Source organism: Morone saxatilis, unplaced genomic scaffold (assembly GCF_004916995.1).
Source record: "Morone saxatilis isolate NCDOM2014 unplaced genomic scaffold, NCSU_SB_2.0 Contig16, whole genome shotgun sequence".
NCBI classification, from domain to species: Eukaryota; Metazoa; Chordata; class Actinopteri; family Moronidae; genus Morone; species Morone saxatilis.
In genome coordinates this window covers 7,836,749-7,857,249 of record NW_023339718.1, presented here as the reverse complement: position 1 = coordinate 7,857,249, position 20,501 = coordinate 7,836,749, and the positions used below count along the sequence as shown (strand labels likewise).

The window sequence follows — 20,501 nt, the reverse complement described above, 5'->3', positions numbered from 1 at the left end:
GTGTGTGTGTGTGTGTGCGTATGGCCCATACTCATGCATGCAAGCTTCCCTCCAGGAAGATAAACCCAGTGTTTGCGTGTGTGTTCAGGTCAGTGAATGCTATTTCGCTTGCAATAATGGTTCCTCTCCTTGACAAGATTGCATTTAAAGGCAATGACCTCACCCTTAATGTATGCAGTAACTACATGGTGTTGGCATTGTTCTTTGTGTGTCTGGATCAAGCTTGGAGTCTACAATCTAGTGCTGTTTACCAATGCATTGACTTGCCCAAGATGGCTGCCTGAAGGTCATTGTATAATATTGTCCATCTCAGGGGTTACATATTATGTGCATGGTTCGCTCCTGGCTGTTGTTGTATGGGGTTACAGAGGGACACGATTAAGGAGAAAGAATGAGAAGAGAGAAGGAATAAGCAGAGAGAGACAGAGGCACTTACAGAGTGACATTAAGAGAAGATGAGTGTGATAGAGATAGAGGCTGAAATGGCTGTGCTGAATGTATTTTAACTGCAGTTCAAGTGTTCTGGCCAGTCTGCCAGTCTGGGTCCAAAAGCACAGCCAAAACAAAGCTAAAACTACTAAACAATGTTCTGCATGCTAATGTTTGAAACACTTTACTGTATCATGCTTATGTTTAAATAAACATAAATGCCATCTGTAGGGCTTCAGATTTGCTTAACAGAGAGATTGGCTTATCTCCTTTGTATAACTGTTATTCTGTTCATTTGCCATTTCTGTATTTTAAGCAGCTCATACATCTTAAACTCTTCCATCTTGATTTCATCAGTGCATAAAATCCTCTGGATCACACCCAGTAGACTCGAACCAGACCTAATGCCCTCTGCTGAGAAGCTTGTCTCATCTTTGATGAACGTGTTTGTGTCAAGGAATATCGTTTTCACAAAATTTAACGAGCTTCAGAGTTCATACTCATTTTACAAATTGTAGCCGTTCACTGCAAGTAACCCAATGGGGTCTACATAAAAGTATCAAGACAGATGGCATATTTTTTATTTTCATTGTGTAAAATCGTCATACTGTCACCAGCATGCAGCAACAACTTGGCTCAACAGCATATTTTGTATAAGAGACGCCTTTTTTCTGTCACTCATCCAAATGTAATTAAGATAAGTAGCTCATGCGCATATTTAACATGCCTATTACCAGTAACAGATGTTTCTGTATTCATTCAAAATCTTGATTTACAATACAGCTTGTTTTTAAGCTTGAATTTAAAAGCTTTAACTTTACTTAATAAAAAGAGACTACACTACATACCAATAACATAAAGCTGTATTTTAGTGCATGTTGTTTGCTTGCATGTTGCTGCAGAAATGTCTAGGCTATAAACAGGCTGTGTCATGTTGTGTGTGCTGTGTCTGATTGCACGTTTGTAGACATAACAAATATGTTGCTAAATATTCTGATTGAACAGTAGATTCAGTGCTGCAGTTGGACGCAGAGGACTTATCTCATCTGCTATGATCATTAAAATATTGATAAAAGTGCTTGGCTTAGCAATATAGAGGCTTGCCACCTCTCATTGCTCATAACATATTGTATCTGGTCTATGTTATCTTGTTACTGTAAAAAAAAACAAAAAAACATAAAGCCATAAAATGCTTTTGTATCAGACTGTGACATTTAGTGTGAATTTGTAAAAATCCAAAAAGGGGGTCGAGGTGCGCTCCTCTAAGCATTCTGTCATGACACTGAATACATTACGCTTTGATTTACACTGGATCTGGAGGAGCTTTTTAGTCTAGATTTTGCTTACGTTCACATTTTGTTGTTGTGTGTGTGTGAGTTTTTTTTTTTTTTTTTACATTAAGAAGGATTACAGTTTTTGGAAAGTATATTGTCTTTCCTTCCTGTGTTTTCCTGCATGTGTATTATTGGACTTCATTTAGTTCAGATTACAGTCTTATACACCCAGTTTCCCCCACTGATCCTGCTAATTAAACCAGGTCTGTATTATGTACAAGTTTGTTAATCCCTTTGATGAAAACAGCTAGGAAACTACCCTTGTGCTGTGAAAAAAAAAAATACAAATGCAATGGCAAAAACTCACAGATGTGTGTGGGTGTGTGTATATGTGTCATTTAGACCAAAGTGAGCATGGTGAACTGGCTAGACGAATGTCATGTTGCTCCACCTAATAGGCTCTCTTGCCATTCAGACTCCCTCTTTGGTCTTGATCCCTGGCAGAAATGTGGCTGAGAGAGATGACCAACCCCACCCCACCCTCTCTCTCCTCTCTGTCTCTCTCTCTCTCTCTCTCGCTCTCTCTCTTTTCATTCAAACACACGCACAGTCTGACAGTACAACTTTAATTTGAATCTAAAACAGGACAGGTGCTTGTGAGAAGACAGCAACTAATTCTCTAAGCACACTGTTTCAGAAAAAAGCGACAGACTTTTGAATATTTTGGAGAAGTCTGACACTATTGTCACATTGTGTGTAGATAGTTAACCAGCTGTGCCTACGACATGAGATTTTTTATTTTTCATTTTATTACTTGGTCTTTACATACGGAAGCGCATTGCATTCACTAGATAAAAAACATTTTTGACACCAGTATCTCATAATTACGAGATACAGGATTTCGTAAATTATGAGAAAATGATCTCGTAAATTATTGAGAAAAGATCTCGTAATTATGGAAAATATCTGTAATAACGAGTTTAGGACCGTAATTACGATATGAGAAAAGTGCCACATTGGCCACTGTTCACTCAGAACCACTAACTGCACATCCACGGAAGAGGTTAAATCATATATGTAGAGTCCGCCAGGACGTGTTGAAAAAAGTGTTATTCAGCAACCCAGCATTTATGCTGGAACAGTACAGGTTACTGATCGGCCGTAAACCACTCCCAAAAACAAACCAAAACATAAAGTTTAGCTGTAGGCCTCGCTCACACACAACATGCATTGCGCACTCGCCCCCCGCCCCCCTACCTACTCATTTAAACCAAACATGTCATGAACTCACAGAACATTTAACATATAAAGAAACATTACTGCAGGGTCGCTACAAATATATATTCTATTGAGTAAATTAAAAAACTTGGGCTGACATGGCTGACATGCAATGTGCTTCCGTAACTGAGAGAGGATTTACAGACGTTTCCTTTTTCTTTATCTTATCTCGTAATTACAAGATTTTTTCTGGTATGGTGTCAAATTTTTTTTAATCCAGTGAATGCAATGTGCTTCCGTATGCTGACAGCTGTTTGGATCCAGTAGCAGGGGTGGAGACTGAGAGATAGGTTAGTTTAGTGGTGTGGGGCTTTCTCAGTGTGTGCCTTCAGCACCATGAACACACACACACACACACACACACACACACACATACATACCAGCAGTGCTAATAGTCCCAGAGTAGACCAGTTGCCAGTGGACTGAGAGGTGGCAGTCAGTTTTGCTCTGATCAGTTTTGTTCATTGATCTTAGTTTTAAGGTGGGATCATGCCTCTAACGTTACCTTCAACCATGCTTATGAAGGGAAGGCCACAACAATGCTGCCTATCACATATTAAAGGTGAGTCGTTTGTGTTCGTGAATCTTTGTTTATGAGATTTGAGCGAAAGACATCATGCAGAGTTCTGTGTTTGAGGTATTGGAGTATCTTCAGTCTCTTTTTTTTTAGTGGTTGTGTATTTAGAGTCTCATGTATGACAATGCTTTATCTGAGAAATAATCTATTTTTCAAAGATAACTGTCTGTGGTCGGTTTTTGTCTTTTTCTTATTTCAATTTATTTCTTTATTTTAAAATGAATGAAAGTCCTGCAAAAATGCAATACTGTCTTCTTATACCATAAAACAAAAGAATTGTTACAAAAATATCACTAACACTATCTGTAACTCTCGACTTAACTAATACTTTTACCCTTAAGTTGCATCAGATGTGTCATAAGAAGACTGTATCTTTTGTAATACTTTCATCTCATCCTAATTTATCGTGAATGTGTTCACTGCCCGCTGACGTTGGTTTTCTAAAAATTTTACTGAACTGTCTGATATCATTCTTGATGCTTATGAAATCAAAGTGCACCAAAAGCAGATTCACTTCAGAGAGGGAGAGCAGCTGACACAGCAGTAAAACCAAATTTAATGTAAATGCAATTGAAGAGTTGTTCAAAAGACAGGAAGGTAAAGATTTAATGCAGCACAAGAGGAAAGGTGATGATTTAGCTTTAATCATTTCTTGGAATAGAGGTACCAGGCAAACAAAGGGAGAGTGTCTAAGCAGTATTTGTATCACTCTTTTTTTATGTTTCCGTTTTTAAACTCTTGTCAAAGAAGCTAATATATGAAAATGGTAAAAATGCCACCGGCTACTTATATGCCCACCTATGCTCATATAAAAGCTGAGTCAAAAATTCAGAGAGAGCAAAGAGATTAGACTGTTGGATATGGTTCCCAATTCAGCTCCCTGCCAGTGCCAATAAGAAAGAAGAGATACAATAGTAAAGGAAGAGAGGACAGGGACACAAGGTTGGAGGCTGGAGGTAGGGGGAGTTTGAGTGTAATGGAGTCAAGACCCCTAACAGGTTGTCAGATGCTGCTCACTTGCTGCACAGTCCCTCCTTACACACACGTAAACATACAGCTGGTGTGTTTGTGTGTGTGAGTGCACCCCGGTGCTAAATCTTAATTACACAATGGAGTGCAGGCCATGTGCCATCTCATCATGCCATGTCAAATCTCATAAGCAACAGCAGAGAACGTGAGAGGAAGCGCGAGGGACAGAGATGCAACAGTATGACACAGAGAAAAGTCGGAAACTGTGCATACCATACCTACACAGAAAATAAGGGAAAACAGATTTGAAAGGGACAGGGGAAAAAGACGAGTCGCAATGGGAAGTAAATCTTCGTCTGGGTTGCTCTGGGGTGAAACTACTGTGGTCCCTCTTTCAACTTAGAGAACATAAAAGGCTTTTTTTGCGTCAACTTGCGTGAACGTTTGTGATTTTGCCATCAGCCCCCTTAATACGAATTAAATCAAAAAAAAAACTCTGCTGCTCCTACCATTGAGCGGCTCTAGTTTGTCCCAGGATGAGCTGGCGGATGAATACACAGTTCTAGCATGTCAGAGAAAGAATGGGGCTGGGGGCGTTGTTGTGGCCCGCTGAGTCATCGTGGCCAGGGTGATCTCTAAAACAGCCCCCAGCCCCCCAGAGTAATGGTTAATCGTGGGAAGTCTGGTGTTAGGGTAAGTGTGCCTGTGTGTAGGCCGAGCCTGTTTCTGGCCGGTTACGGTGGGTTTTGGCGTGCCATGGTGTGACAGGGCCAGTCAGGCGGATGGGGCGTGTGTTGTTGTAGCCGTGGCAGTGGGGAAAGCCCTGTACAAGCAGCTCTCAGCTCTGCTGGCTGGGAGGAGAGCCGGGGCAGCTCTCCCAGAATAAAAAGCAGAAAAAAAGCTCTGTCCTTTTGTTTTCACGGCTGTTGTGTTCCCTCTGCTGTGGGTTTGGGAGTCTGGTCAGTGTGTCCCCCTTGGTTGTCTGTGACTGTCTTGTTGTGATATTCAGTCCTATTCTGGACCTCTGGTGTTGTGCTCTGTCGCCACAAAGTCTCACTTAGACATAGTCCACTTCCTGGAATGGAGGTGGCAACCCAGGAAGTGCAACCTTTGAACCACAAAGTGCTGAGTGGAAAGTAGTGCATTTAAATGGCAGAGGGTAACATTCTCATAGTCAGAGGAACAGAACATGTACATCATACAGTTTGCAATACGCATGAACTGGATTATATTTCTATAGTTAATTAACATACAGCAACACATGAAAACATGTTTTACGGAGAGGAGGGGGAAAAAGAAAGATATTGATTGCTTAAGGCAGGGACACATTGACACATAATTGTTTTACTGATTATAAATATGATTTAGGTGTGATGATTAATGTCTGAGACACTGGAACAGACTGAGTCTGTTAAGGATAAATTACATTATCCTTCTTATTCCAGACAGTCATTTTTTTATTTTGAATTATGGAAGAAGTAAGAGGTAGGGAGATTGTTTTATAAATATTTTAAATTCAGCTGCTTGATTTGCCATAAAAGTTACTTTTGAGTCTGTTCCAGTGTGGGTCATTGTTTTAAACATGACGGATATTTATGCCTGGATTTAAGACCGTTGACGTCATGTGTGAGAGTGGTAGAAAAAATAAAACAAACAAAACTGCCCAATAACAATGAGTAACCACAGCTCCATCCACGATCTTGTCTGAATTCAAGCATGAATGACCAAGGCACTCTTTTAGATGAATCTGTTTCTGTTTTGGTAAATAAACACGAAAGGAATTTGTGTTCTCGCAGGATTTTGGTGGTTGCCTATAAATTAAAATCTAATCATTACTAATCCCAAGTGCATTAGGGTGTTGTGGAAGTAGCCATTGGTTTTAGAGTACCAGTACCTTATTTGTGATCTGATGTAGGAATAGCTGCAGTTTATGTATTTCCTCTTGTCAAACCTAAAGAAACTTAATGGCGCAATAGGTGAAATGTTAAAACTCACTTTGAGGCATTAGTACTTTTAACTGAAGCTGCAAAAAAGAAGAGAAAATTGAGCAAGCATCTCTAAAATAACTAAAAAAATAAACCAAAGATGGGACAAGCAGTCATTTTTCTTATGTTCATCATATAGCTCTGGATTCGATGCTCTTTCTTATTAGCTCTAAGAAGGGTTTCCTGCAGTACATGTCACATTTTGCCTCATCTCGTACATTGATCCTTGTTGGCATGTAACAAGTATTCATGCATCTATCTGTGTATTAGTCTCTAATCCTGTGCCACATCTGTATCTCAGGCATGCTCTGTGGCTCTACAGTGCCTTTCTGGTCGTGTCTGTAGCATGTTAATTGACTCTAGTCAGTCTCTGTCTGTCTCAGACCTGCAGCAGATACAGCTGCAGAGCATCACGGTATCACAAATACACTATTCCACTAGCTACATTATGCCGATGTTCTATACTGTACGCAACAAAAGAACACAAAGCACACACATATAGAAATACATACACACACTTGCTCATACAGGATACACATACACTCAGCTGGTTGTATATAAGAATATCTAAGGACTGGAAATCTGATATAATTTACTGCCTCAGTGCATTTAACATCCCTTCTCTTTCGCAGTTCTTCATCTCATCCATCGCTGAATAGCATAAAACATTTTTGTCTTCAGCATTTAAATTATGTGTAGGGGACTGTGCATTTACTGTGTGTGTGTGTGTGTGTGTGTGTGTGTGTGTGTTGTGTTTGTGTATGTATGCCATTCCCAAAGTGCTGTGATTTCTGTCTTTAAACCAGGTCTGGCTGTGAAATTGCTGATTTTTCTTTAAATTGTTATTTAAGTACTTTTGAGGCATTAATCCAACATTTCATAGTGTATCCTCTGTTTGTCATTCCCCAAAACTGGACTGCTGCTTGCAGAGAAATGTGGAAGATAAGTCTCTATACAACAAAGCTCTAGGGCTGCAGAATTAATCGAAATATAATCAAAATCACAATATGGCCATGTGAAATATCCAAATTGTAGTAGCTGTAAATTAGTAAGATTTGTGACATAACAGCATTATAATGAAGTACTGCAGTGCTGCAGGGATGCCCTAGCCTACAAATCCTGTTCTACAGATGTAAAAAAAAAACATGTTTATTTGGTACAGACCCCAACAAATGTCACATCATCATAATTATAATAGTTTTTTTCAGTGAACGCAAATTGTGATAATAATCAAAATAATCATTCCTGCTAATCGTGACTCATCACAATCACAATATCATTTTACTCAACAAAGAAATCCCTTCTTATTTCTTGAAGGACAAGTAAACCCTTTGTTTTACAGGTGAACTCCTCAGTCAAACACAAGTCTGCTCACGATTCGAGTTTCTAATGTCTGGTTGCTATCGCTCCTGCATGCTTAGGTCACAGCTTCATTATCTGACAACAACTGACTGAATTCTTCTGTCTTCGTTTCTGCAGGCACAGAAATCGTGGATAGAAAGAGCGTTCAGCAAGAGAGAATGTGTTCATATCATAGTGAGTGCCAAAGACCCCCATAGGTGAGTAAGAATGTGTGTTAAGGTTGTATTTGCAGTGCATGTAAATTACATTATCCTTCTTATTCCAGTCAGTCATTTTTTATTTTGAATTATGGAAGAAGTAAGAGATAAGGAGATTGTTTTATAAATATTTTAAATTCAGCTGCTTGATTTGCCATAAAAGTTACAAGACTTTAATGGGCAAGTAAGCTAATGTGACTACTGACCTTTTAAAACATGCCTCAGAGTAATATCATGCTGGCCTCAATTAACATCACAGGTAGATGCTCCACACTAATGAGCCAAACACTGACATTATACTTTTTTAAAACCACAAATGTGAAATTCAGGGCCAGGCCAGTTCATGAAGATAGTCAAACATTCCACATCATTTGAAAAGGTTATTATTTTAGGCCCACAGGAGCGTACTGCTAAGAATAGCAAAGTGTAACTGTGAAAGGGTTCGTTACTGAATGCTTTACTACAGCTGATGTTGTTGCTTAGGGTGACAAACTCAAAGAGGCAAGTCTAATTCCTGCAGTACCGGCCCTTATACATACACACACATACACACCTACACACACACAGGAAACGCCACTGTTTGTTAGGTAAACATAATTAGCATAACTTGAGGAAAGTGGGTGGAAGCCCGATGTTCCTCAAGATCAAATCAAGTTTTCTCTTTTTAGTCAAAAACACTTGTGCTGACGCATAAGGCAGAAGGAAGCAAAGTACCTTTGGTAAGAGATGACAGAAACATGAAGTGATAATCAAAGCCTCCTGACTCCATTTCCTCCCAGGGCTCCCATTCCATCCTGTAAGGTTGAAACACAGAATATAAAAGCTGCATTCAGTACACTTGAATAAGTATGTAGTGGTGTAGGAATACTACAGTTCACATAACTGTCATTCTGCTAACTCCTGTAGAAGCTGAGAGGGTGAAGGAGAGGAGAGAAAAAGTAAGAGCTGAAAACAAAAAGAGACAGCCAATACAAGATTGCAGATCGCTCTCATTTGTTTCTCCCAATCAGGAGATGAATGTCAGATGACAAGCTCAGCTCAAGTAATTTCAGCTTTACCCTCCTCTTACTGCTAGGCACATAACCATTGCAGCTCTCACACCTTTTCTCTACCTATCTCAGTCACACACAATCTCTCTCTCACCCTCTTCTTTTTCTTTCTCAATGCTTTAGTATCTTGGGGCTCTGGCTTCTCAAGATTTCACTTACTCTCTGTAAAGGACTGTGTAATATATTATCTCACATTCACTTTCACTTACTCCTCTCATCCAGGTGCTGTTGTGGTCGTCTGATAGGTCAGCATGTGGGCCTGCCCCCGGGCATCGCATCCAGTCAGAATGATAAGGCAGAGCGTTTGGCCAAGAATGACAGCCTGTCGGAGAAGTGGTCGATCAGCAAACACACACAGCTTAGCCCCACTGATGCCTTCGGCACCATTGAGTTCCAGGGAGGAGGACACTCCAACAAAGCCATGGTGACTCTGATAAGAAATCTACTGTGTTGCATTTGTCAGTGTCCTGCAGCAATCTTGCTGCTCGGGTCAACTTCGAAGGCAAACGAGAACAGTAGTCCAAAAATACACGAACAAACAACAAAAAGGAGAAACAGTAAACTGGTTACACCTGATTCTGACCTCAGATGGTAGCACTCGCTCATGTGAATAAGTAGGGTTTTGAAAATGGTAGAATGTATTAGTGAGATGCATCATTCCCCCAGATTTTGATTTAAATGTGAAGAATGGACAAATGGAGATTTGTAGAAGGATATCAAGGAGACAAATAACACGAGATGTCGACGATAGAGTAGACTGAGTCTTCCTCGCTGAGTATACTGTAAGAAGAGGATTGTAAAAGCTGAAAGCTGAAAGTGCAAAATAATTGTATGTGATTTGTAGATATTTTCCTCAGCTGCAGTAAACTGATGCAGAGTGACAGTGCACAGGTACAGAGGAAGAACGTGTTAGATGCTTGAAATGACAGAAATGAATTCTGCTCTTGATCTGGATGGAACAATTATAGCAGCGCTGTGAAAAACAATATCCTATTGATTGCCAAGTGTTTCTGTCATTTAAGACATTTTATACAGAGTTCAAATACAAATGGAAATGACATGTAATGAGGTCTCATCTAGAGTCCTTCTGTAGCTTCCTCAATCCAGCTTCTCTTCAAATTACACTGTAACCGGCTACATAATCAAATTTAAAGGCTTCACAGATATGCAGAATGCCAGAATTCAGCATATTAAATGAAGAATAGCAAAATCGATTAAATGAGTATAATTATATGTAATTACATATATTTTAAAAAAGTAAGCCTGATTTCTCAATCCATCCCAAAAGTAGTCTGATTGTACATCTTATTCACACAGTCACTGTCTATGATAACCACAATGACAGAATCACATCACACATACTGTAGCATTCAGGGAACTCAGATGGTTAAGCCTAAATTCTTTCGGATTTATTTCCAGTGTAAAACTACTAATCCATACACCTGTCAGGTAGGGTGTCTGAGGGTGAATTAGATATGTAAACAGATGCTCTTTAATGCATGTGGTTCTCCAATCATAGCAAACATCTGTTCAATATTGTCATAGCTTGAAAAATTAAGGCATACACTCACTCATGCAGATCTGCAACACTAATCTATTCCCATTTTGTTTATTTCACATTTAATGCTTTTATAATGCACATATGTTTATAGATGTGTTTCTGTTTATATGTTTATGTCTGAGGCACATTCAGACTTCAGGTCATCATGTGCCTGAGGGTGATGCAGATGTGCTACTATTCACCACTGACACACGCCCCACTGTTTTCAGTACGTGCGAGTGTCTTATGACACCAAGCCTGACCTGCTGCTCCACCTGATGACCAAGGAGTGGCAGCTGGATCTGCCCAAGTTGCTCATCTCAGTCCACGGAGGCCTGCAGAACTTTGAATTACAGCCCAAACTTAAACAGGTCTTTGGTAAAGGGCTCATCAAGGCTGCCATGACAACAGGAGCCTGGATCTTCACTGGAGGGGTCAACACAGGTGAAGTACAGTACATACACGCAGTTTATTTTGAGAACTGCGTAGTGTAAATAATATTCTGTTAGGAGATTGTATCAGCAATATTCAGACTCACTACTTTTCATACAAATTGTGTTACCATGTACTTGTGCTAGGATGAGTGTGTTCAAATGTTCCTCATAAGTTATCAGCTATTAAACAAACATTTATCAAGCCTCTCAGGGCTGTAAAGTTGTTGAACCACTGGATCATTGCAAAAGTGTTCTTTTAAGTATATTATGGGCACTCAGCTATACTTAGAGACACTCATAGTCAGACCAGACAGGTGAAGTGATAGCTCTCAATTATTATTTCATGCATCCTGAATGAAAATAGTGTCAGGGAGTCTAGACTGCCTATTTGTGTCAATAAAAGTCAATGAAAGGATGTCATATTCAAACCAAAAGGTGCACAAACTGTATGACAGACTGTGGCAGGAAGTACTAAGGAGGCAATTAGGGCAATCATAGGAGTGGGTTTCCATTGAAAGCAGTACAGGAAGTTCCCTGTTAGAGCCCTGTAGAATCAAGGTTGTGGAGAAGATCGGACTTTGTTGACGAAGGAGATGTCTTTCTGGAGATACCGAGTAACTAGATGAATTCGGCCATGAGCAGATTTACGAAGAGCTCAGTGGACTGGAACATACAGTAGGAGGTGGAAGGTTGGAAGTGTAAAAGCAGTCCAGAAAGAAACCGATTGGAGTCTGACAGTAACAAGATCATTGGGTAACAGTGTAAGGACAAAATATGATTAGTTGAAATGACTAAAGGGAAAAGTCAGCTGACAGATTGACAGCACATGAAGTATGCATAAATATGGAGTTAACATGCAGATAGAATGTATGCTCTATGGGTAAACTTGACCACCCCTATGTTTCTGACCTTGGTAAGCTATTGATAGTTGACACATCACATATCATGTAGTGCATTGTAGTATCTTGAAACTTAATATCAATGATTACCATGCATTGATATTAAAAATATTTAGTGTGTTACACAATAAAGACAATTTATATATTGGGATTGTTTGGACCACACATTGATTTCTTAGCTTTGCCTTTGGCCAAACATTATCAGTAGTGTTAATACTGGAATTTTTTTAACAGTGCTGTTACACATTGTCTTCAATGTAGGAGTTCATATTGTTCTTGTATTGTTTCTAGCTATAGGAGAGATGAACAAATGGAAAAAAATGTCCAGAATTGGTGATGTAGAGTGCCCACACTTGAATGCAGAAAGGAATATAAAGTAAGATTTAGTGACAGAATGGGTGCAGAGGCAGGAAGAGGGAGGCCTGAATAATGGATTGAGGGATGGATTGGAGGGATAGCTGAGGGTGGAGGTGCAGAAAGAATGAATGTCAACAGGAGAGATGGGATAAGATGGCTCCAGGTCTGACCGCTGCTCCCCTGAGGACCACAACTAGAGGCCTGGAGCTACATCTGTGTTTTAAGCTGTGTGTGTGTTCACATTGGCTGCTCCCTGTTGTCTTCTGAACTTAATAGATTCTGTTTATCTTTCACAGCAGAGTGTATCATTATCTAAGTTGAGCCTCTCTATTGATCGTGACAAAACTGATTTTGTTTTCTGTTTCTCTCTCCTTCTCTAAAAAACTCTCAAACATTTATGCACACACACGCCCACAAATACACACAGGGGTGATTCGCCATGTGGGTGATGCACTGAAAGACCACGCCTCCAAGTCAAGGGGAAAGATCTGCACCATTGGCATTGCTCCATGGGGTATTGTAGAAAATCAAGAGGATCTTGTTGGCAAAGATGTAAGTCCCTTAGAACGAACAAACAGAACAATATGATATTAACAGAGTGGCTATTTGCATGCTTTAGCCCTGGTTTGTATGTGTATATGTGAAAAATGTCAGTGGCAGTCGATAGTTGCCAAAGCCTGTGGAATGCAGTTGACAGTTTATTAACTGAGATGCTGAGTAAGCCAATCCAATCTGTGATACACACTCCTTCAAAGTGAGTTGGACAGCTGGCAGAACCATATGAGACTGCCAAGCACATGCTGACTCATTCAAATCTCTGGTATCAATGCTGTGTTATAGTTAGAATTTCATCAGAATGTGCTGCACTATGTCCTACTGAACAAGTCAAGCAGAGACGATTAATGTTGGTGGCTGTAATGAGATTATTAAGTGCTGAAGCTCTTTTTTCATGCTTGATTGGTCTTAACTGTAGGCCTAATGAGTAGATGACTTTACCTCAGATTGTCAGGCGCTGCCCCAGCAGACTTAATCCAAGCTTTTGAGAAACATTAATGTTGTATAAATATTCACCCAGTTTTGAGCGGAATTTATTTGAACTTTAATCCCAGTGCAATAAATGTGTTGTTTGAAATTATGGAATTGTGTGAATGTATCAGGGTGTGTTTCTGAGCTATAATTGCAGTACAGTTTTAAATTGACTGCACTCAGATAGCTCAATTCTGTTCTTCTGACCACTTGAAGTGCTTTACATTCTCCCATTCTCACTCATGCAAGGTGCCAACTGCTCATCCGAACCTAACCAATCCCATTCACACCGATAGCACAGCATAGGGAGCAATTTGGGGTTCAGTTACTCGCCCTAGGACACTTACAGAGGGAAGAACCAGGGTTCAGATCACCAACCATCTGATTAGTGGACAACCTGCTCTACCTCCTGAGCTACAGCTGTCCGAGACAACCATAGCTATTGAAAATACATCAGAGAATACATAAATTTTATATTTTTGTAGTTATTTATTAAGAATCTTTTTTTCAAATTTTTCAAACTTTGGAAAGCTTCGTCTAGAGCCCTAGAGGAGTGTGTAAAATCTGTGCAATGCTCCTTTAATTAGAACACACTTATTTCCTTTGTCAAGTTACTACATACCCCTGTCAGCCGTGGGCTTCTCAGATGTTTGCTTAACTTTTAAATGTTTTTTTTCTCTTGGCTAGGTGGTGCGTCCATACCAGACCATGTCCAACCCTATGAGCAAGTTGACGGTTCTAAACAGTCTCCACTCCCACTTCATCCTGGCAGACAATGGCACCACGGGAAAGTACGGCGCTGAGGTCAAACTCAGACGCCAGCTAGAGAAACACATCTCCCTGCAGAAGATCAACACACGTGAGTGGAATCTCCTGTATCTGCCTGTCATAGCTATTACCAGGCTGACCTACTTACCCAAAATTTGAGGAGGTGTTTTTAAATGAAAAAGTGAGTGATAACAGCATAATGAAACTGTAATCCTTGTTTAATCAACAACACCACTATGGGTTAATTGGGTTCAAACTCTATTTTATAGCTGCAACCAGACTAGCATGATCATTACCTGCTTTATACTGAACACATGCTGTCACACAGTGTATTTTTAGCCAGCTGTGATATAACTCTGTGAGCCTTTGAAACTGTCCCTCCCTTCAGGCGGGGTTTATTTTTTCTTTCAAAGCTTCCTGACAGCTCAAATGAACTCCTCAAATGAAGCTGCTTGATAATCCTTGTCTCCCTCAAAACTATAAAAACCAGCTAACAAACACAGATATAATGACCAGCAAACAACCACTGTACACATAAAGGACTGAAAGCTACATCAGATGTGTTTGTATTTTTTAAATTGTATTTTTATATTTATTTGATACTTGATACAAACCAATTGGAACACGGTATGTGGGGATTTTAAACCACTGAGTCGAAGATGACAGGATGGCCTAATTTTTTCTTGTAGTTCTGTATATTTTGACAGATGCATAAATAACAGGGTATTACAACACACCACCGCTGTTGAAACTCAATGGAATCTCACTCTCTTCTGTATTCCTGAGCAGCTCTCCATGTCTTCATTTTAAAATTTGTTGCATCAGAAGAAAAATATCTTCATAAAAGGGCAGCAAGAGTGTATTTGAACTCTTGTCTGTGTGTCCAAATGCGTAGGTGTTTCTGTCCTGTGTGTATATTAATGTGTATTTGTGTCTACACGTGCAAGTATTTGTCTTTTGTGTGGAGTGTTCATCCACCATTGAGCCCTTGTCACTTTGCATTTCTCCGTTTTCAATTTCCACATTATACCTTAGCTAGAAACCAAATGAATTTGCATGAATACAAAATGCATTTCTCCGTATTTTCCTGTCTCATTCTCTTATTCTCTGTCTCACACACACAAACAATGACACAAGCACACACAAACCTCCCCGATACCCTGTAAACATATTTCTCAATTGCCTCTCACAGCATTGTCTAGAATGTGTCAAGGCCGGGAACAAACCTGAGTCAGTGAAATGTTGTTTGCAGCCATGATTTATTTGTTATTAACTTCTTTTGTTGTCAACATAGAGCCATTTTATAATCGTTTGCTCAAGGTTTGGGTGACATGAATGCACACATTTGAACATCAATGCTTATTTAAAAACTGAGGGTGTCAGGAAGTAGATGTTACCAAATGGATACATGGTAACAGTGCTGAGAGCAATATCATGGCTCACACATTACCTTTGTCAGCACCATTTGTGATCACTGTCAGATGTATTGCAGATGTTTGCTGAGAGGAACTTCCATGTTCCTTCTAACCCCTTGACTTCAGGGATTTAAGAAATGTCTGTGGGGTTGATAGGATACACGAATGTACTTCCTCCCTGTTCATCATCCAGTCATGTGACCTATGGACTTCCCTTTGTCATCCTATGCCTGGACTCATACAAAAGGGGCTGGGAAGGCAAAGGGACGCCCAGTGGTCATACAAGCATCTGACCATCCATATGATGGTAATGTACTGTAGCGTCATTATCTGACTCACTTTAATATACTGTATATGTGGGATCTACTAATGAAACAAGTTGATAGAGGACCATGTGCACTGTACATCTGCTGCTGACCATTACCTACAGATTCTCTCACACTGACCTTAACCTGTCTGAGAGTACACTGATAACTTTATAACCTGTCACTCAAGTTGTCAACTGTTGCCTCTAATAACTATACAGTATGAAGTGATTTGGTACTTGTATCTGTGACCCATGTGAAGAGCATTATTTCCACTATCAAAGCGAGTTCATCTTATTTTGTCCGTGCACTGTTTTAAATTAAATTGAGAACATGTGTTCAATCTAATCCTAATCTTGTTGCTGAGGTTCAGAAATTTCTGAATTTTTTAGTTTTGTAGATTTGTTAAACATTACCGTAAAGCTAATATAAGATCACTGCACTGGTTATAACCAACTGTTGAGTATGGCCAAGGCAAAATAAGTGCTTAAAATACATTTTAATGGTCTGTGGTATAGACCAATAAAAAAAATACAGGTGCGGCTGCTGCAGGCATACTCTCATTAATAAGTCAAGTCAATTTTATTTATAGCTCAATATCACAAATCACAAATTGGCCTCAAGGGACTTTAAAATCTGTACAGCATGCAACATCTTAGACTAATAAGAGGTATTAAAAAGAAATCAACTTAATAAAAGTTAATAAATATACATTTTTGATTCTTTATGTCTGCGAAATGTAAGCCCTATTAATGCTTTTTAGCTTCTTAGCTTTTTAACATGGGAAAAAAACTCCACTGCAATCCTGAAGTTCTGCATATCAACAAACAGACAAAAGAAGTTAAACACACTATTCACATACCTACCACTTATCCATTTTCTTGTTGTATGAATGTTATTACAATTCATGATGTAGTTTTGCAACTAAATGTGCAACCCCTGTGTGCTTTTACTGTATGTGCATGTGACTGTACGGTGTAGTGCACCTTTCTGAGAGTGTGTGTCTTTTACTTCCTCGTTCACAGCTCTAAGGTTGGCAGAAAAGGACCATTTCTTGATTTGATTACCTGTCCACAGTCAATCGAGGAGTGCATCAATTTTCCACACAGCAGGGCTCCTGTGGGATCCAAGTATAGCCTTAGGTCTTGTCAGGGAAAGGAGGATAAATAAAGTAAAGAGTTATTTTAGTCTGAATGGCCTAACATGTCTGTTGTAGACCGCACGTAACCACAAGCTCCTTTTTTTCCGTATTTTTACACTTAACACACAGTCACACACAGTGCATACAAACACAAGATGAAAGAAGTGTGGTGAATAGATATGCGTAATCTCCCCCTGTGGTATTTCTGTGATGTCTGAGCAATCCTGTAGCTAATCCCACTGTGTCTGTGTGCAATTTTCCATGCAACAGCAATCACCATGTGACTGCCGGAAATGCTGTAGCAATCAAATTGGCTCCACAATATTATAACACAGTTTTTAAACATGGGTATCAATTCTATAAAATAAATGGCATTCTGGTCTCACTACAGTAAGTTTTGTTATGTAGTACACTACATAACAAAACTTATATTGGAAGGTCATGATAACTTTACTGAAACATTGCTACATTATGATTGCCGAAAGACATTTATGGTCATTTTGCACGTTGCCCTTTTCCATTATAAATTATGGCAGCACCATTGTTGCCTGTCAAAACTCATCATTAGAGCACAGTTGTGCATTCCTGAAACCTCTTAACTCCACCCTTGATGACAAGACGTATGTATTCCCTCTGCATACTTTCTCCTCCAGTCGCTACTGTATATGTTGTCAAAGGTGTCACCTTGCGTGGTTTTGTACCTTTTCAATGCAAAGTGGACAAGAATAACTAAGGGACAGCTCTGGTCGAGTGTAAACACAATAAATCTCTTAAGACAGGAGACTAGGGTTGGGAGGCTGTAAATATGGTGGATGGAGACAACACATTCACACGCTAGAGTAAATGCAGTTCTGTGCCCTGCAGTACATGCAGGGCTCTCTCGTGACTTGTTCAGCCAGACATGACTGAGCTTGATAGAACGTGGACAGGGATGCAGATGCAGATGCAAATGAGACTGGATTACTGTGACAAGGATTCAGTTCAGGCAGCACAGGACACTTCACATGCAAACAGATGGACAGAACTTATAAACAGTGACGATGAACATACATCACATAATCATATACAAATTGTTCATTAGAAAAAACAATTCTTCTCAACACACTTTGATGATGTATGCTCTTTCAGGTCACACACACACAGGGACATACTTCCTCTTTAACCTCTTACCAACTCCTGAAGCTAGCAGACATTGTCAAACTCAAAGATGAAGAAAATCAATAAAATGATTGGCACCATTCAGCACAGCTCACTCAACCATTGCACAGCTCTTTTGACATGTCTCCAGCAGTGGCCCTAATGCTTTTTAATCACACACCTGCCCCAGAGAGATGACAAGTAAAAGAGGAAGGGAGGAGAGTGAGAAAATGAAGACAGAGGAAAGAGATTGAGGGCGAGCAGACAGGGAAGAGAATTATATAAAGAACGAAGGACGCATGAAGCTTCTGAGGAGGATGCAGGCACTGAGAAAAGATATTACCTTAAGGTGTTTTCACTGAAATAGTGAAAAGGCAGCAAGAGAAAGGACATAAAAGGCTTCATCCATGAATACTTTCTTGTTTTTCTTTCTTAAAACTGAACAAGAAAAAATATGAATACCATTTTATTCACTGATGCTTTTGTTTTTTATGTGAAAATTTTAAATTGGATGCACATGCCAGGTCCAAAGAGGAATAAAAGTTATCAATTTGTGCAAGTTTAGATGAAGTCTGCAAGAATGAATGAGCCACCTTGAGTGTGCCCTCTTCCATTTCACCTAAATTGCATTGAATATTAAAATGGGCGCATAAGTACTTTGTCTATTGAATTTTTGTATAGGTGTAGGCATGTGTGTGTTTTAACTCTGTGTCTACTGTATAACCTTTGCTGACGCTCATATAGCAGTGATTTCATTAATCACAGCATAGGTAAAAGATGAAGTAGCTAGGGTAATTGAATCCAGAAGCCATAAGGCCTTGCGTTGCAGATTAGCTGTGACATTGTGACCTCCACCGTGAAGCAGCCAGAAGAGATTATAGTTTAACCATGGTACATGCGAAGTCAAGAGGTTTATAATACTATTTTTTCGAGCACCATAAGTGCCTGGACAAACTCTTGATTTTTCAGATATAGCTAATAATATCGCCCCCTTTTTTATGCTGTCCAGCTGTAACCAATTGGATTACTTAGTGGCTCTTGTTCTTTGACACATATCACACAGCTGCAATGTGTCTGAATGTGGCTTAGAAATGTCACCCTCTACTGAATATGACCATCCAGTAAAGCACAAATAGCAGGAAAGTTTTATGGAGTAAAGCTTGAGAATTATACTGTGCAAAAGTTAATCTAAGACAACCCATATTATGAGTCACATAAATTAATATTAGTTTTTCATGTGTCCTCTGGTGAGTGGTTTTGGTCCCTGTGGTGGGGCTGCATTGATGACTGGTTAAATCAGGCTGAACTGACACTGTGGATCAGTAGATGGAAAATTTGCGGGCATGTGAGAATAGGAGTTCAGAGACAGTGTGTGGACAGTTGTTGGGGGTAAGGTGTGTTCATGCATGAATGGGTACAAAAAAACATGTCAAAATGATAAACATGAACCGCCAAAGTGTTCAACCCTGTGGTGGAGAGATAACAGAGCCAGTAGTGGGTAAGCAAGACTTACTGCAGGTATGGTCCCAGGTTGAAGATGTGCATGGATGACAATGTGCGGAGGGAATTTGAATGCATGATCAATAGTGTGAACTGTGGTAAATGTCTTTTGGAGAAAAAACAAACAAGAAAAAGAGTGGTGAGAAGGTCAGAAATGTTCTGCTACACTATATCGAACACTACTAAACAATTCAAGATTAAACAACTAAAAGAATAAAGAGTTACATTTTTATTTTATTTATTCTATCTTCCTGTCGTATCTATTCATTATGTGTCACACTTGTTCAAGCAGGGTAATCAGGAAGACAAGGAACGGAACCCAAATGCAGACTAGTGTGTTGCTTTGTCTCAGTGTCTGTTCATCTTTGTTACTGCATCAAGTAAAACTTTTGTCACATTTCTTGTCATATAAGTAACAAATTAAAAGTTGTTACTAAGACTCCATTTATAATGGTCATTTGTCTAAAATGAAAATCCAGATTACATTTATTACATCGCCATTTACACTTATTATAAAACAGGTAAAAGTCTTAAAATAAAAGTTTAAAAATGCCAATTTCAGCATAAACACCATTGATTACAATTTGTCTAGTTTTTCTGAGCTACATGCAAATAAGGGCCAGCCCTACTCCAGTCCAGAAGGAGGTGGTAATACACCACTGCTGTTGGCAAGGAAATAATAACTTCTGCACTTTGTATACTATAAATAAACAAACACAAACACATGGATGAACAACTGGACAGAAGTTTTATTGTCTTCACAGTCACATATACAGATCATTCAATGGTCAGACTGATCAGTGATCAGATAAACTCTACAACAGCTCAGTAAACCCTCTGAATGACCATGTTTGTTAAA

General features: G+C 39.4%; 1 protein-coding gene across 1 annotated transcript in view; it reads left to right on the top strand.

Moving 5' to 3' along the window:
- The window catches only part of trpm3 (transient receptor potential cation channel, subfamily M, member 3), a 130,853-nt gene that overhangs the window by 61,866 nt on the left and 48,486 nt on the right, over positions 1–20,501 (top strand). The window contains exons 2-6 of the mRNA XM_035658207.1: positions 7,992–8,071; positions 9,343–9,544; positions 10,891–11,104; positions 12,778–12,902; positions 14,064–14,235. Coding sequence (XP_035514100.1) covers positions 7,992–8,071; positions 9,343–9,544; positions 10,891–11,104; positions 12,778–12,902; positions 14,064–14,235 — 793 coding nt within the window. The remainder of the gene's footprint in view (positions 1–7,991; positions 8,072–9,342; positions 9,545–10,890; positions 11,105–12,777; positions 12,903–14,063; positions 14,236–20,501) is intronic.